This window comes from Balaenoptera borealis (assembly GCF_965194805.1).
Source record: "Balaenoptera borealis genome assembly, chromosome: 8".
Lineage (NCBI taxonomy): Eukaryota > Metazoa > Chordata > Mammalia > Artiodactyla > Balaenopteridae > Balaenoptera > Balaenoptera borealis.
This window is the reverse complement of record NC_138865.1, coordinates 75979735-75998393: the sequence shown is the minus strand read 5'-3', so window position 1 is coordinate 75998393 and position 18659 is coordinate 75979735. Positions and strand designations below refer to the sequence as shown.

General features: G+C 39.3%; 1 protein-coding gene across 24 annotated transcripts in view; it reads right to left on the bottom strand.

The window, feature by feature from the left end:
- TMC1 (transmembrane channel like 1) overlaps positions 1 to 18659 on the bottom strand; it is a 431339-nt gene that overhangs the window by 67739 nt on the left and 344941 nt on the right. For all 24 annotated transcript variants that reach the window (XR_014247278.1, XR_014247279.1, XR_014247280.1 and 21 more), the window contains 3 exons: positions 16341 to 16520; positions 16054 to 16215; positions 8746 to 8874 (listed from right to left, as the gene is read on the bottom strand). Coding sequence is in view for 20 of the 24 variants with exons in the window: in XM_082401409.1 (XP_082257535.1) it covers positions 8746 to 8874; positions 16054 to 16215; positions 16341 to 16520 (471 nt within the window). In the remaining 4 variants the exon portion in view is untranslated. The remainder of the gene's footprint in view (positions 1 to 8745; positions 8875 to 16053; positions 16216 to 16340; positions 16521 to 18659) is intronic.

The following is an 18659-nucleotide window of genomic DNA, read 5'->3' as shown; positions in this document are numbered from 1 at the left end:
GCAAGATATAATAATAATAATATGGTACATAATGAAAAAATAAATAACCCTATATAAGGAGGACAAAGATGACAGATGATTTCAACAAAAATTCACTCAAGATACTACTAAAGAATATACAAAGTGTTTCACTTAGTTTGCAGATCATCAAGAAGCTTAATGTTCATAAGATGCAAAGAGGTTAGGTTGACAGTTTTTGTTCTAAAATCAACAATGAAAAAAGTGTGGTTTTCATGGAAAATGAGGAAAATGAATTGCTTCTAATCTGGAGAAACGTTAGCTCTGAGTCTTTCCCTTTCCCCAGGAGCACTTTGCTCTGGATCAAGTCCCCTTTTCTCCTGGAGCCCTGCGAGATCACAGAACACATGTGACAAATGCTCAGTCGGTGGTCTGTACCATCTGTGGCCTTGGAACACCTCTTCTCTGTGTCCGTTTAAGAATCAAACCTTCAACCTTGGCCTCTTTAGAAGAGTGTCAGATTTAGCCCACCAAACTAAGGAAAATGAAAAAAATTCAAACTTTTAGAAGTACATTTCTTTTATTCTCACAAGCATACAAACCTCTTAAAGGCCATTTGAGATGAGATATTTTTATAACCAGGTGACCAGAAAAGCACAAAGGACACACTAGGAACCCTTGGTTTCATACTGTGTGTGCAGCAGGGGCAGCTGGAGGAATAAAATCTTTGATGCATAAATTGATTGACCGGATGCAGAGAAAGGGTACCTCCACACTCCCTACTGTGACAAGCGGTTTTGTGATACAGACACTCATCTGGGATTCAGACTCGAGTATGAGACTTTGCCCTGCCATTTCCTCGCTGAGTGAGCTGAGCCAGTCACTAATCAATTCAGGCCTCAGTTTCCTCACAGATAAACTAATGAAATGAACTAGATCAGGGGTTGGTGCATTATGACCCATGAGCCAAATCTGGACCACCATCAATTTTTGTAAATAAAGTTTTTTTAGAATATAGCTACATTCATTCATTTATGTATTGTCTATTGCTGTCTGGGATGAAAACAGGAATGTCATAGTTACAACAGAGACCATATGGCCTGATGCAAGGGAAATCACTTGTTTTCCTCTATGACTACACTCTACTCATGATACTTCTGACACAGATGTATAGGTTCTTCCCCCAAACCAAGCATTTCCCAACTTTCTGTGGATACCATCTCGATGTCCTACAATTTAACTCAATTCTGACACTAACTGTCCAGAGTCGGTACAGATCCCACAGGTTAAGGTCTTAGTGCCACAAGACTGCCCCACACTTTAGACGAAAGCCTCACACTTTAATCGAAAGCTCAGGTTGTCACCTATGCTGACGGATTGGCTGTAAACTGGAGATTCTCACAACTCCCTCCTCAGCTTTGATCATTTGCTAGAGTAGCTCACAGATCTCAGGAAAACAGTTTGTTTACTAGATTACTGGTTTATTATAAAACGATACAACTCAGGAATAGCCAGATGGAAGAGGTGCATAGGGCAAGGTACGAGGGAAAGGGTACAGAGTTTCCTTGCCTTCTCCAGGTGCACCCTCTTTCTGGCACCTCAATGTGTTCAACAACATGGAAGTTCTCCAAACCTCAGGGTTCAGAGATTCTTATGGAGACTTCATCACAGGGACAAAATCAATCGTTAACTCAGTCTCCAGCCTCTCTGCCCTCCCTGGAGGATGGGGGGATGAGGCTGAAATTTCCAAGCTTCTAATTATAGCCAGGTCTTTCTGCTGACCAGCCCCCAAACTGAAGCTATCCAGGAGCCCACCAAGAGCTGCCTCATTGGAACAAATAATGCTCCTATCACCCACAATATTCCAAGGAATTTAGGAACTCTGCATCAAGAGCCAGGGTTAAAGACCAAATATAAGAACAGAAGATGTTCCTAGCACCACCATTGCTTAGTAAATTACAAAAATTTTAAGCGCTCCAGCCGGGAATTGGAATGAAGACCAAAATATATATTTCTCACTACACCACAATAACATACCTGCAGAAGTGAAAATACTTATTGTGCAATCTTTTACAGAGAAAGTTTGCCTACTTCTGAACTAGATAATTTCTAAGATCCCTTTCTAATCTAAAATCTGTAATTGGTTGACTCAGTTATTAAAGAATTGCTTCTTGGGACTTCCCTGGTGGTGCAGTGGTTAAGACTCCACGCTCCCAATGCAGGGGGCCCGGATTTAACCCTGGTCAGGGAACTAGATCCCACGTGCATGCTGCCACTAAGAGTTTGCATGCCACAACTAAGGAGCCCTCGAGCTGCAACTAAGCAGCCCACGTTCTGCAACTAAGGAGCTGGCGAGCCACAACTAAGGAGCCCGTGAGTCGTAACTAAGGAGCCCGCCTGCCACAACTAAGACCCAGTGCAACCAAATAAATAAATGTTAAAAAAAAAAAATTGCTTCTCGCTAAACACCTTAAAAATGGAATTTATACTCCATTCATTAAACTCAGAAACTCCCACTCTAAAAACGAAACAAATGTAAGAAAGCAAACACACGCACACACACAGGGTATGAAATTCAAGGCTCATTCTTTTAGAGGTGGATTTTTTAAAATATGAGATCATACTATAGTTTCATTTTTTTTAAAAGCCAATACACTAATAATATGAGTGTAAATCAATTTGCAAAGTGTTGCCTCTGAAATATAAAAAGCTTAAAGGTAAATGATGCTTGAGAAAAAACAGGTTTTCTTGTAACCCGAGTTAACAAAATGATTCAAATGGAGTAAGTGTAATAAAGTCCCTAAGGGCTGCTCATACGTAATAAGATTTTTAGGAGCCAGCAACAGAGGAGCCAATTTGGATTTGGGTTGGGGTCCATAATAGTCAAGGAACTAGAAATTTTCTTGCTTTATTTTTAGACCTTTGTTTGTGGTGGGCTAGAGTCAGTTATCTACCCAGAAGGAAGACATACGGTGCTCACTGGACTAAAAAGCCTGAGAAAACCCATCCTCTCTCTACAAGTTTAATTATTTGGGGCAAACCGTCAACCTCTGGATATTGCGAAATGCAATTCAGGATCTCAGAGATAATTCTGTCATTGCAATGACCTGCCTGACTTTCGTCACACAAATCTCATTTCCCACAGCTGGAATCACACTGCTTAGAGCTGCAGGCTGGCCTGGCCTGTGGCACTGGGGCAATGGCACTCAAGGGTGGTCCCCAGACCAGAAGCAGCATCAACACTTGGGAACTTTTTAGTAAAGTAAATTCTCAGGCCCTGCCCCAGATCTACTGAATCAGAAACCCTGTGTTTTCATGTGCCTTCAGAGCATTCTGATGTATGCTCAAATTAGAGAACTACTAACCTAGGACAAATCCAACCCTCGTCTACTAGGTTGATTCAGCACCTCAGGGCTTTGCACTATAACCCTAGCTGCCTGCAGATAGACTCTGTCCAGTCCAGCCTATTCTGTCCCTTTGCCCACGTTCTCACACCTTCACTGGATACCCATGACTTCTTACTGATTCCTTATCATGCCATCTTCCTGGACTGCTAAATAGTATCTCATTCCCAGAAAGGGAATATCAGTTTATTTCCTAATTCTATATCCCAGCCCCTCCTGCTAATTCCATTCTACAGCAAGAAACCTGTCTAAGCATTTGACTTACAAATGCTATGGATTGGCTCATGAATTAGTCATGCTTTGGCAGGGTCCTTGAAATTTCTAGGGGTAAGCATTACAGTGAAAATTCAATATGATGGAAATCTGGTTGACAGCTTTGAAGTCAATCAGATGTGGATTTCAGTCCTACCTCCACCACTGACCAGTTATATGTCTTTGAGCAAATTATTAAAAATCTCTAAACCTCAGTTTACTGTAAAGTAGAAAAATATTATCTACCTCATAGCGTTGCTGGTATGGTTACACAGAATAATATATGTAAAGTATTTTGTAGATGTTCTAACACATGGTAAGCTCTACATAAAAATATAATACAGTGTAATAGGATTAGTAATATACTCTGATGGTCTGTGAACCATATGCCTCTTATTTATGGGTAATCTTGCACTCCATCAGATCTCAGGAAAATCTCCCATATTTTCCATTCACATAAATTCAACAAGGAGCACCTTAAAATGTAACTTTAAACAAGGTTTAAACAAGCTGAGGTTTTAATTTGATTGAACATACTCTTACCCCATGCCATGTATTCAATCCATTTCTTCCTGGATACTATTTACCTACTTCATTGACAAATGGCAAGGATGGTGTCAACATAAATTAAAGTGAGAGTTAAAGGCATTCTGTGTTGAACTATTGCAGAAAACCCAGAGTTTACAAGAGGACTGAGGGCGGTTCTGCTGAATCAGGGTGGTTAAAATCCTTTCTGGGAGCAAACCATTCCACTCCCATGAGTCAGTGAACTCTTTAGAAACATTGAGAACTATCTGCTATGCTCAGAGAAGTCTTAGGAAAGATTAACTTACATTACATGGTCTAACAGTCTGCTCCTAGCCAGTAATTTTCCCACCTCAATTCATCTTCATAGGTTTGTTGTGGTAATACTTTGGCCATGAATTTATAACTGGAAAATACACAGAGTCACTTTTAACCCAATTTACTCAGATATAACCAGTGTATAATTCAGTACATTTAACATAATGGCTTTTCCAGAAGGATACTTCATTGTCCTTATTTATTCACTGGCTATATAATCTTAGGCAACTCCAATTCAGACTCTTAATTTTTTATATGTAAAATAAAAGCATTATGACTGATTTTGTCAAAACTCCACCTAACCTTAACATTCAGTGAATCTCTGAATCTAATGCTGGAGTCTGCAGAGTTTAGACTTTATAGAGGTTAGTTATTGTTATAAAAGTGAATGAACTTTTTCAAAAATATCTTCTCTATAACTGAGCAATTCAACCTAGAGAAATTTCTCATAAGGAAATAAGTTTTGCATAAGATTATGATTTATCTATGGAGATATTTATCTACATGGCTATAAATAAATACAATCACAATGTTTAATATAATAACAAAACATTAGGTACAGTCAACTAACAACAAATAAAAAATAACTAATTATTGTACATTCATATGTAGAATGTCACACAGCCATTTAAAAATGATAAAAGACCAGTTAATAACATAGAGAAAAGGTCACTGTTAGGTGAAAAAAAGCAAGTAACTAGTCAATAGGATACATGCCAATATATTTTTATAAAAATCTATAGTACTATATATAAATCTATAGTACTTGTTTATCTACATATAAATAAATACTAATACTCTACAATTCAATTAACTAAGTAATGTCGTGAGTGGTGGGATTACCTGTGATTTTTATTTCCATATTAAGCTTATATTGCCTTTTCCAGATTTTTAAACAATGAACTGGTATTATTTTTAAAGTTCAGAAAAAAAAAATTTTTTTTTTTTGGTGGCAGAAATGAACACATTTTTCTCTTTCATTCCTGAAAGGATTCTTAAAAGTATCTCCTCTGCCCATCTCAGGTTCTCCTTTGCTTCATGACAGGTACTTTCTGGACTCATACTGGCAATTAGTAAGTCCAGAATATCAAAGAAACATTCTCATCAGCCTTTTAGCCTCTAAAACAGCTCCATTTTAGATTTCTGCATCTCTGCCTGCACCACCCATACTTTCCAGCTGCTGGGCCCTGCCTTCCATCAGTCCGTCCACTGAGAATTCTTTCTTCCGTCTCAGTCTTTTGAAATTCTGATCCTCCTTCAAGACTTGACTCAAATGTCTCTTACTCCACCCTGTCTTTGTATCCCTATTGATCTCTCCCACAGTGGTTTCTCCAATGTGCAATTACATTTCCTGCTCTGCGCTGACAACGGGAGCTTGCAGGATTAAAGGGTAGCAAAGGGTGTGAGGAATCGGTGAATGAATGTTCCACCAGAAGAGGGCAGTAATTCCTCAGCTCCAGCCAATTTCTCCAGAGTGAGAATATGGGTCTAATGTTGTCAGGCCTTTCAATACGTCAAGAAAAACAAGAAATCCATATATATAAATTTTTTTTTGGCTGTGTCGGGTCTTAGTTGCAGCATACGGGATCTTTCGTTGCAGCACGTGGTCTCTTCGTTGCTGCCCGCGGGCTTCTCTCCAGTTGTGGCGTGCAGGTTTTCTCTCTCTAGTTGCGGCACACAGCCTCCAGAGCGCGTGGGCTCTGTAGTGTGCGGCACGCGGGCTCTCTTGTTGAGGCGTGTGAGCTCAGTAGTTGTGACATGTAGGCTTAGTTGCCCCGCGGCATGGGGGATCTTAGTTGCCTGACCAGGGATCGGACCCGCGTTCCCCGCATTGGAAGGCAGATTCTTTTCCACTGGACCACCAGGGAAGTCCCAAGAAATCCATATTTTTTAAATGTAAAACTCCAAGCTTTAAAATATTAGCTCATAAAAACAAAAAAACAAACAAACAAAAAAAATACTGCAGACGAGAGAAAAAAATATCTGTCAGCTGAATCTAGCCTGCAGGCCCACGTTTGCAACCTCTCCTTAAGCTTACAGCTTTTACATCTGTGTATCCTCTTATCAGCAGGCACAGAGGTTTGCTCATAATGGTTTGTACCTAGCAGGCACTCAGCTGTGTAAGCTATCCACCTGGTGGGTCAGTGATAATAAGATCCATATCAAAGATCCATCATCCAACCTTAATGTTTTAAAACTTGTTTTGCTGCTGAGCTTCTCTCTGATGAGCCTTCCAAAGGTAACATGGAAGCAAATTCACTCTGTCTGACCTAAAACAGGAACTTGTCTTTTTTCCTGTACTTTGTTCTAACCCAAGAGCACTGCCAGCACTCAATAAATAATAAATTACGGTCATATAATTACAGCTTTTATGCATCCGGGTCATGTTATATTGGCTTCATATTTGAAGCAAAATTTTCTAGCACTTAAGAAGAAAGCAGTTAGGGATAAAAGGCAAACATAAGCCAAGTGATGGTCTAAGAAAGAAATGGCAATTTTTATGTCTGCTTCAGAAGAGCTGAATCAGGCAAGGAAAATAGAAATGAAACCAAGCCAGCTGAATACCTCATAGCAGGGAATGGGAAAGCAACACAAGGGCATTCTGGATCTATAGCATTACCTCACCATCGTCCACCAAACAGTATGACCTAACTGCTTCTGGCTCCTCCAAGAAACACTTTCAGTGAGAGAGACAGATGACCTAATAAAAGGTACAATCTCAAAGTCAGGTAGCCAGGTAGAGGATCTAGCCTGGAGTCTTGAAAACAGTTCTGAACGTAGGACTTGTCCAGAAACTAGAGGGCATGAGACAGGAGGAAGCCCAGCAGGGAAGGATATCCCTTCACTGGTGAGAAGAGAAACATCATTAGCTCAAGAATACTAGGGCAGAATTGATTCCAGGGCACATCCCTGGAAGCAGGCAGAGTTCTGTCAGTAGACGGCGTTGCCTTGATGGTGCTAGGATGTGGAGGTTCAACACAGAGTCAGCCAGTGCAGCCAGCCAACATAACACCTGCCATGTGACAAGCACAGCCCTAAGCATGAGGTCAAGGCCTCTGTTTTCAGAGAGCTTTCATTGCAACAGAGGGAGACAGATAATAAGCACGTTCGAAAAAGGAGATGTCAAATAGTTATACATCGTATAAAGAAAATAAAACTGTGCTGAAAGAGAGAGTGCCTGATGGGCCACCTTAGATTGCAAGGTCAGAGAAAAGCTCAAAGGAGGTGACATATTAGGTGAGTCCTTAATGACAAGAATCAGCCCTGGCAAATTCTAGGAACCTGCACCCCTAGAGGGAAGAACAATTGGGGCAGATGCAAGGAGCATCTTGTGTTTGAGCATAAGAAAGACTCCCAGTGTTTGTGGACTTTACAAAGCAAGAGCGAAAGTGGTAGGAGATGAGCTCAGAGAGAAAAAAAGAAGCAGATCACACAGGGTATCGATGGCCTTGGACGGGGATTTGGAATTCATTCTAAATACTTAGAAGCCACTGGAAATACTTGAGCAAATAAGTATCAATACTATCAACTCCTCAGGTCCTATCTTTCCCAAGATGACAGTTTCATTTGCAGAAGGCGGACAGAGAGATGTGTGCTTTGCTGCCGCTCTCAAACTTTGTGGGGGGACCTGGGGTTGAGCATAGTGGGGGGCTGGTGATAGAATCAACACCAGTGGGGCTCAGAAAAACCGGTGCTGTTGTTGTGGGGAAGGAAATCAACTTGCCAGAATTCTACACCACCAGTTGCCAGAGCCCTATCAGTACCCTGGGCCTTTCAGAGCCCCCTGCTTGTGTCTCTGCTGAGCTCTCATTAGACTGTGAGCTTTATGAAGCAAGCAGCGTATTCATTGACTCCTTTGTCCCCCCAGCGTACTGCACAGTGATGCACTTGATAAGTGTCCAGCAGTTGATCAGTAGAATTCAAAGCAAACAGAAAATGTGCAGTTGATACTATTCATCTTGCCCTGCTTCTAGAAATGCCAGCAAGCTTCATGGGGAGGGAGCTGACTATGGGCCCAAGATTTATTGAGTTCACCATTTTAACAGATAGGTTGAAGTCTGCTGCTTTAGCCATCTGTAATTTTACTAGAATCTATTTTTGCTAGACTATTGCAAGCCATGAGACTCAAGTCTGACCCCCTTCTGAATTAAAACTATACTCATTGGTCTTCATTTATTGACATCTAAAAGACAATCCCGCCTCCTAAATTCTTCTTCTTGCATGGTATACGTAAATGACTAAGCACAAAGGAATAATCTGATAAGAGAAAAATGAATATCACACTTACATATCCATATTCCAAATCCCAGCACCAGCAGTAATTGCAAAACCTCACAAAACATGCTCGGAGAAAATCCCCAATGAGAATTGTGACATAGGTGGTCAGAACATCAGAAACGGTCAGCCGCACAAATTCCTGTTGAGATATTATCTGTATTAAAAGGAGCATTTCTCCCTTCAAATGGTCCTAATGTTAACATTGAATTTGTCATGCTTTCTAAATAGTATTAACTTGAAAACTGCAACTAATGGTAAAGAAACTAGTTAGGCATATCTAGCAAGTAAAAAATGTTTCACTCCTATTTTATTAGTCTAAAAATAATTATTTCCTGCGCCAAAACCACTGTATCAGAAGTCTTCCTACTGAGAAACTTTTATAAGCATGACACGAGAACACAAAACAGGAAAATAATGACAACACAGAAGTTTAAAACTTGAATCTGGCAAACAGCAGATAATAAAATAAATAAAATAAATTTATTTATAAAATAAATTTTTTATTTATAAAATTAAAAGACAAGCTTGGAAAAAGTACTTGTAGCTTATATGATGGAGAACTAGTTCTTCTAACACATTAAAAACTTTTACAAATCAGTACAATAGATGGGCAATTCAGTAAGGAAAAAAATGGCAAATGGCACAAATAAGAAAGAAGAAAACATACAGTTAATTAAAACATTCAAAAATACTTAAATCCCACATTATAAAAATACAATTAAAACAATGAGTTGTTGCTCCACAGAGTGATAAATATTTTAAAATCCATGCTTTTCCATATTGGTGAGAGTGTGGTGAAATAGGCACTGTTGTAAACTGACAGAAGGGAAAGTTAGACTGGTGCAAAATTTGTGGGGGGGGGGGAAACGTTTGTGAAGATCCATCACATTTTAAAGTGTGTGGAATTTGATTAGGAAAATCCACTTCTAGAAATGTATCCTATGGCGGTATTAGCACAAATGTCCAAATCTGTACATATAATTATGAAAGCATTGTTTCTCCCAGATCAAAATTGGAAGCAATTCAAATATACTCAAGAGGAAATTAATTAAATAAAAATGGGTGTCCACACCACAGAATATTGTGAGCTCTTAAACAAAGTGCTGTTGTGATTACGGCTGCACAACAATGTGAACATATACCAAAAACCACTGAATTGTGTACTTTAAATGGGTGAGATGTTTGGTATGTGAACTATATCTCAATAAACTTGCTTAAAAAGTCCTCAAATGCTATGCTCTGATAAGAAATGGATTGTTAAAAATTTACAAAATAGGATATGTAGCATGAACCCACTTGTTAACAAAAAATCCTACGCATATATACATGCATGTATATATGTATATGCATAACATGTATATGTATAGAAAAGGTCTGGAAAATTACAAACTTTTTACCTCAGTGGTGTGGACTTGAAGTTACGTGCAAAATGTGTATGTTGTGGGTTAGAGGGGAAGTTCACTATTTCCTCATGGAACTTATAACAATAGGCAATAAATATAAGAGTAGACATATAATTATAAATTTTCATTATGATCGTTCTCTTCTGCTCTTTCCTTTCTGCTCCTTCCCAATAATTCGTGCCCTAAGATTGAAGACACGGAATATCTAATAAGACATATTTTTCCAGAAATACAGTGTTCTTCTATAATAAAAGAAGTCTTCTGGTTTTTATTACCAGCTACCTATATAATCTCACCTCTAAAATAACTAGTGAGGAAGAATTACATCATAGGGCAAGGCCCATTTGACTAGCAGTTATCTGGTTAATTTCCAGTCCCATACTTCAGAGCAGTGCTTCCTAAACTCCAAGTAGTCGTGTACCACCTTCACGATTCTTGCCATGTCCAAGTACCATCTGAAATATTATTTACGTAATATTTCTTCTAACTTTAATATACTTTATTTTTAGAATATAACTCCTACTATTGTAAATAGAAGGTGTATAACATCCACCATAAACAGTAGTTAACTATAATATAAATATATTAAAAGCTAAAAAAAATATACTGAAAACTTTAAACTATAAATGTAAAAAAATTATCTTGGCATTAGTTCCCATCAAAAGTAGTGCCTGTGAGCCAGTAGTATATTTGGGGAAGTGCTATCAAAGAACAGGAGTGGAAATGGAAAAGAATGAAACAGGAAAGGAGAGAAAGAAAACCTTTACCCAAGAGAGTGTTAAAAGCTGTCACTACTGGGGCAACTGGGTCTTGATTCTTCTGGGGACCCGCTGAGTAGCCATATAGAATAAGTATCAGATCTGTCCACCCAAGAGACAGAAGAGGGAAGTATTGATCCACCAGCTCCCATTCCCATCAGTCAGGGATGGCCCCATGTGGTATTAACGTCTCACTTGGTGACAGCAGAGAAGCAGGGTAAAGGTGAGAATCTGTATACAACTCAGTTGAGATACTGTCTTGTAACAGCTGCATGCAGTCATTTGCTGCAGCAACAGCTGGAGTACAAAGGTGAGTGTGAGGTTTCTGCATAATCCATGTGTCTGTATAATCTGATTCCTGTCTAGCTCTCCATATTTTTCTTTGTCTTCTCTACTCCAGTCCCACTGGCTTTCCTTCATACCCTCAAACTCCATACCTCTTTAGGCCATAGGGTCTTTACATGTGGTCTTCATGCTACTCAATCTTACTTCACCTCTTGACTCAGTTTACACCAACTAATACGCATCACTACAGCATCACTAACTTAGGGAAGTCCCTCACCTCGATGACGTAGGGGCAAGCTTCTCTGACTGCATGCATTGCATTCTTGTAGTGCTTTGTTGCCATTGTAAATTTGCAAATGTTGTATAATTATTTAATTAATGGCTTTGTTCCCAAGAGATTGTAATTGTCACAAGGGCAGAGACCAGGTCCACCTTTGTTCCGCATTGCACCTCCAGTATCTAGCACAACACCTGACACTTAGCCTGCACTCAATAAATATGGAGTGAGCGATTGAGTGATAGTAAATTCCTGCGGTTATCTCTGAACATAACTTTTCTCTTCCCTACTCTTATTCTCCTTTTCATTCCCCAGGCAATTTGAGTTCAGATTCTAATAACCAGCATGAATTAGAAGTAGGCTGTGAGGGATATTTTTAGGTTTCCACCACCAGGTTGGGAAGACTTCCTCAGTGAGAAAATATTTCAGAGTGGCTTTGAAGTCCTCCACATCCTCCTAAGCACCCTCATCCCAATGGTTGAAATACAATATTTTTCCTAAGCAATGTCCTAACTTTCACATAAAATAGCAGAAGAGGATTCAAACATTATATTAAAATGTAAAAATATTTATTAACATACCATAGAAGGGATACACTGCTGTATAAGAAAGGAAATTCCAAAACTGGTGGTCCAGCCCACCAAGGGAACATCAACCAATTCCAGTTCCTAGTGTGCTAGGATGGGAGCAAGGCCTCCACACAGGCCTTCTGCAGAACACTGCACTCCACACCTCACACTTTACTCTCCTGACATGTATTTGATCAGCAAACCTAAGAGGCTCATTAGCAAGTCAAGGGAAAATAATAGAGACGGGGCATCACAAAGGGCCACAGACAGCAGATATTCCATGGCAGGAGTCTGGGAGTATGTGTTGATGCTAATTATGTTTCTGGAGGACGGTTCAGCACTATGCAGAAGGACACAAACTCTAATCAGACTTTGTAGGTAAAGTCTGGGCTCCTGTCATTGACTTTCTTTAAGGTCTCGAGCAAATTATTTTACCTTTCTAAGTCATAGTCTCCTCATCTATAAAATGGGGATAATGATATAACTTATCTCAGAGGGTAATTTAAAAATTCAAGGAGGTAATGCTTGGCACACAAGAAGCATTCGATAAATGTGAGCTATTACTGTCACTGTTGTCTGCTTCCTCTCCTTTGCCAAAATGCAGACCTAAGCATATAGCTTCAAAGAGCCGTCTCCCAAGAATGGCTCTGCTGCCTACCTATCAAATGTCACTGGAGATGAGACTAAGTGACTACATCTTGAGATTCCCTGGAGAGATAAAGGAGCCACCAAATTCCTATATTCAAATTCAAAGAGAGATTAAGTCCCACAGTATCCTTGAGGAAAAACAGAGCAGAGGGCATCCATGGAGAAGAAGAGAAAATATCTGGAATGTTCTCATAGAACAATGAACAAGTCTTTGGGGGTATATCTCCAACATTCCATGCAAAGCAGCTGCCTTTTACTATTTCTTCTGGAATCACTTTGTTTTAAAAGTGGGTAAAATAAGTGTTTCAGAACCACAGCCCTTCCCTCCTGCTGCTCCTGCAGACTTTCCCACAAGCGCTGAATGTTCATTTAGAGAAGGGAAGGCGAAAGAGAAAAGGGAAACCCAACTGCAAATGGCAGTAAGAAAAGATGATGAAGCAAGGAAAACCACTAGAGACAGGATTTAAAAAAAAAAAAAAAAAAGGACAAGATAAGCAGCATGGTACAAGGGCTCCCAAGAAGAAGAATTAAATAATTTTTTCTTTATTTTAATTCAGTGTGTGTGGGAGCATCCCAGAAGCTTCTGCATAATCAGAAAATAAGTATTCTAGATTGCATGACGTTCATGTCTAATTAATTGCTGCCTCTGCCTCAGAAGTGAGCAGCTTCCACCTTATTCTTTACAGTTAGTTCTATTAATCTTTTTTTTAATTTTTATTAGTGAAATATTACTCAACACAATTTAATCTGCTATAATTTTATTTTATTTGTTTATTTATTTTTGGCTGTGTTGGGTCTTTGTTGCTCTGTGTGGGCTTTCTCTAGTTGCAGGGAGCAGGGGCTTCTCTTGTTGCAGAGCACAGGCTCTAGGTGCACGGGCGTCAGTAGTTGCAGCATGCGGGCTCAGTAGTTGTGGCACATGGGCCCTAGAGTATGCGGGCTTCAGTAGTTATGGCACGCAGGTTCAGTAGTTGTGGCGCAGGCTCTAGAGCACAGGGTCAGCAGCTGTGGCACACGGGCCCAGTTGCTCCGCAGCATGTGGGATCCTCCCGGACCAGGGATCGAACCCGTGTACCCGGCATTGGCAGGAGGATTCTTAACCACTGCACCACCAGGGAAGCCCCAGTTCTATTAATCTTGTTTAACAGGTGTTTGCCTGGTAAAGGGTAGGTTGCTTAGCCCTCATGCCAGTCTGCATTCTGGGATGTACATAAGAGAATATCTCAAACTCTTTGAGTTTGTGAAAACTACACTTTATATTTTTTCACTTCTCTCAACTCTTGCTGAAGATTTAGGGAGCAGCCTAGATGTGATAAAACAGACTTGTGTTAAGTGCCGTGACCAGATTTTGCTTCAAGGAGTTTTAAAACATGGAAACCCATATACTCCTGTGTATTCACTTCCTATTGCTACTGTAAGAAATTACCACAAAATTAGTGGCTTAAAACAACATAAACATAAACTGTTCTGGAGTTCAGAAGCCTAAAATCAAGGTGCAGGCATCAGGGCAAAATCTGTGTCCTTGCCTTTTCCAGCTTCCAGAGGCCACCTGCATTCCTTGGCTCATCGACCCCTTCCTCCACCTTTAAAGCGCATCTCTCCAACCTCTGGTTCCACTGTCACAGCCAGTTTTTCTGACTGACTCGTCTCCCATTTATAAGTATGTGTGATTTTGTTAGGCTCACCCGCATAATCCAAGATATTTTTCCTATCCCCAGATCTTTAACTTAATCACATTGGTAAAGTCCATTTTACTATGTAAGGTAACATATTCACAGTTTCCAGGGATTAGAACATGGACGTTTTTGAGGGGTTATTATTCTGTCTACCACACTGTGTATCACAAGCATCTCTCTACCAAGTGCAGGCAGGTTTCATTTCATTTATTATTGCATACATAGTATGTTCCCGTAAACGTGTATGAAATGTGCATGTCTGAAAATCAAGTATTTAATAACATGTAACTGGAAAGGGAAGGGTTTATCTGGTCCCTAAAAGCCTAAAAAATAAAATAGAATCCTTACTTATATCATACATTTTGGACTTGGTCTTCAGTGATGTCTGTCTAGCATTATATACATTTTCCTTACTTTTTCACACAATTGAAATCACAGATGAGTGGCTTAAGTCAGATGAGTATCTGAAGCTGAGGACATCTAATGATATCTGTATTTGTTTAAATTAGTTTCATAAGACTAATGCTAACTTTCAATTTTCCATTTATCTTACAAAAAAATAAGTACACAGTAAAAAATTATTTCAAATAATTTCCCAAAGACCACATTACTGCTGAAACTGAACTGTTGTCTGACAGACAGAAGCACTATGACATATTTTAAAATGTCTGTCCATCAAGGATGAACCAAAGTCCAAAATCAGTTTATGAACTGCACATGAGGAATGTCAATTCTAATGAGATAAAATTAAAGGCTTTTCAAAATATAAATTGGATTTGTATAGAAATAAAAGACCTGAAGTAGGTTTTTTGTTTTTGTTTGGTTTGGTTTCCCTTTATTGAACAGAAAGCCATATGAAACATTATCTCTTTTATCTGCTAAAATACCACTAGTCTTGGACTGGGGTCATTTATACAGTCATCTGAAAACAACAAACCTAAAATAGTATTTCCTTTCATGCTTAAGGGGCAATTATTTGACAAAAATTAACATTATTGAAATGAGTATTAGTGTATGCTCCCAAAAGAATCTTTTCTTTTTTTATGGAAAAAAGGTAACACTAACTAGAGTTCCACTTAAATATTTACTTGGGTTGTATCTAAATCTGGGTGTTTTATTATAACACAGATAGATAGTAAACGTTTCCTCAGACCATTTTAAAATATCCTTCCTGGGCTTCCCTGGTGGCGCAGTGGTTGAGAGTCTGCCTGCCGGTGCAGGGGACACGGGTTCGAGCCCTGGTCTGGGAGGATCCCACATGCCGCGGAGCGACTGGGCCCGTGAGCCACAATTGCTGAGCCTGCGCATCTGAAGCCTGTGCTCTGCAACAAGAGAGGCCGCGATAGTGAGAGGCCCGCGCACCGCGATGAGGAGTGGCCCCCACTCGCCGCAACTAGAGAGAGCCCTCGCACAGAAATGAAGACCCAACACAGCCATAAATAAATAAATTAAAAAAAAAATATCCTTCCTTTACATGCAACTGTAAAAGGGGTGTAAATGTACTACTTACCTGAATGGATGCATGTGAGGACTACAAGAGATAATATATATGAAATTCACAGCCAGCATATGGTGAACAGTCAATAAGTCTCAGCTATTTTCATTAATAAGCAATAAAAAACAGGCCACGCTTATGGAAGAAATAGTGACCCTGCTCTTTTTTAATCCATTAACTGTTATGCACTTCTGTTTGTGACATTACCTGCCCCACCATTGTTTCCCAGCAGGGTCCTCGAGGTACATCTGCAGGGTGCACAAAAAAGGGTGGCCCAGTGGTATTTCCAGTGAGTGATGCATTGTAGGCCTTGATCATGTTGGCTTCCCATAGGGTAATATTGGCCTTTACTAGCTTCTCCTCTTCAATCTAGACAGCAGAGTAATGGAAACAAAAATGAAGACAACAGAGATTTCAAAGGCATTTCTGGCAATCTTGAGACTGGGAATCTAACAACATGCTGATGGCAAGGACAATCCAGACACAAGATTTACCTTGTTGTTAATCTCATCCATCAAGGCAAGAATAAATACATACAAGTTGCCTAAAAGAAGAGCAAAAATGCGTCCCAGGAGCCATTTCAGAGCGATGAGGGGATGGTAGTCTTCCAATTCAGCAAATAAGTCAAACAATGTTGGACAGAACATCCCCAGGAGGGACATGACCATGTTCATCTACAAGAAGACACAAGGGGTGAACCAAGTTAATGGTGTTTAAAAATTATTATTGCTTTCCTCCAAATTTGCAAGATGCTAGCTAGATTCCTTTGATATTTTATAAGACTAAAATTATTTCATGCATTTTTAAAATTTGATCTTATTAAAACAAGAGACAATATTCAACTCATATTTTCAAGATGTACATGTGCGTGAGCTTGTGGACGTGCCAGTAATAATAGTGTTTCCTAGTATAATGAGGGATGCGATTTACATTACTTTCTATGCAGAGAACACTTAACTGTTATACATGGTAACTGATTCTGCACTTAACAAGATTTCCAAAGGAAATGGAAAATGATCTGCTTGAGGAATGAGGTCCAAACTGGAAATACTAATTTGGCAATCATCAGCACATGGGCTAGTTTAATCAGTTAGAATGAATGAATTCCTTGAGATGGGCCCAGGACTAAATACTGAGTTTGCAGGAATGCAAACTATAAGGGGCAAAAAAAAAAAAAAAGAAAGAAAGAAAGAAAGAAAATGGAATCGACTTTATCAAAGAAAACAGAAAGAACGTTCAGAAAAAACAAAAGGAGAATACATGGCATAATGTCATCAAAGCCAAGGCAGAAAAGTTTCAAAAATGAAGAACTGGCTCATAATGCCAAAGGTAAGAGAATTATGAAAGAGAGAAAGAGAGAGAGAATGAAAATATGACAAGCTGGAAATTTGTGGCCCTTATCTCCAGATTGATTGGTGCACTTATGATTATATTATTAGGCTAAATTAAGTCAAGGAAAAGAATACAGAGCATGTACTACTTTTATAATGGGGGAAAAAAACCCTTTAAATAAAGTTTTAAAAAAGGTTCCAGGTGACTCTGGCAATGTCTTTGCCTGAATACTTGGCTCAAACTGTCACTGTTGAACATTTCCCATTTCCCCCTGGTAGACTCCATGTTTTGAATGATTAGAACTACCAAACTATATTTAGAAAATAATTGTCAATATGTTTTTCCCTTTTGACTAAGAACATTGTATAAGTATGACCAGCAGGAGCTAAAAGTCAGCATGACATAATATAAAATCAGCATGATATAATTTCAGCCTAAAGTAAAAACTTGGCAGAGCTATGCAATCTTATATAAGGTAAATTTAAATTCTGTTTCATCAAGCTTGTAAAGTTTCTCATGAATCCCCATTATTACCTTTGTTGGCCCCTAGGAATCAGGGGTCCCCTAAGATGGATATTAAACATGTACTTACAAAGAGTGACCCTTTTGATGATAATCAATTATCCCTCCTTTTCTGTGGTTTATTAATACAAAAATATGATCAGTACAAACCACGGACCAAAGTGGCATGATAATTTTGCCTATATATGCTATCATAACTGCAAGGATAATTTTGAAAGCAAACTTAGTAATGCTTTGAGGTTCCCCTTTGTTTTCAATAAGTAAAATAACTCCACCTAATGACTCTCTGTTTTACAGGTTTTCATGAAATGTCTATGTCATCATAGTCTCTTAAATGTATGGTCTCCCATCTTCAGTGTTACTGCTTCTGAGATACCTAGAAAGTTTTTGTTTGGAGCCTTTTGTTGTAAGTAGGTTATACCATTTTCTGTGCAAGATTTTTCTAGGAAATTCTATGCATATGAAGACTTCATAATCTGTTTGGTCTACAAGACTCTGCAGAAGTTTCAGTGTGGGAAATCTACACTTCCCACCGCCTAAATCTCCACACACTGAAAATGCCCAAGTTCAAAATGATGCCACATTGTATTCTAGAACATTTTATGAAAGGGAACAGACCCAAGAAACAACACATGACCAGTGATTTCCTGATTCTAAATATCTACCTCTGACCTCTTTTCTTGGACCTGCTAAATGGCAGATACCCTGAAGACAAATCGCAATCATAATATTTAATTCCTGTCAAAGAGCTGGCCTTCCTCATTTGAATAGCATTTGGAGGGGGAGGTAATAGGGAAAGGAGAGGAGGTGGAGCAGTTAGGCTGCTAGTGAAAAACAGAGAGAGGCCCAGTCTTGCCCAAAGTGGGGGAGGCAATCTGAATGTTTCCAGTGAAATAAACGTAAGAACCCAGGGCTTTATCATTGCTGCTTCAAAGAATTCAGGGGACAATTGGATCTTT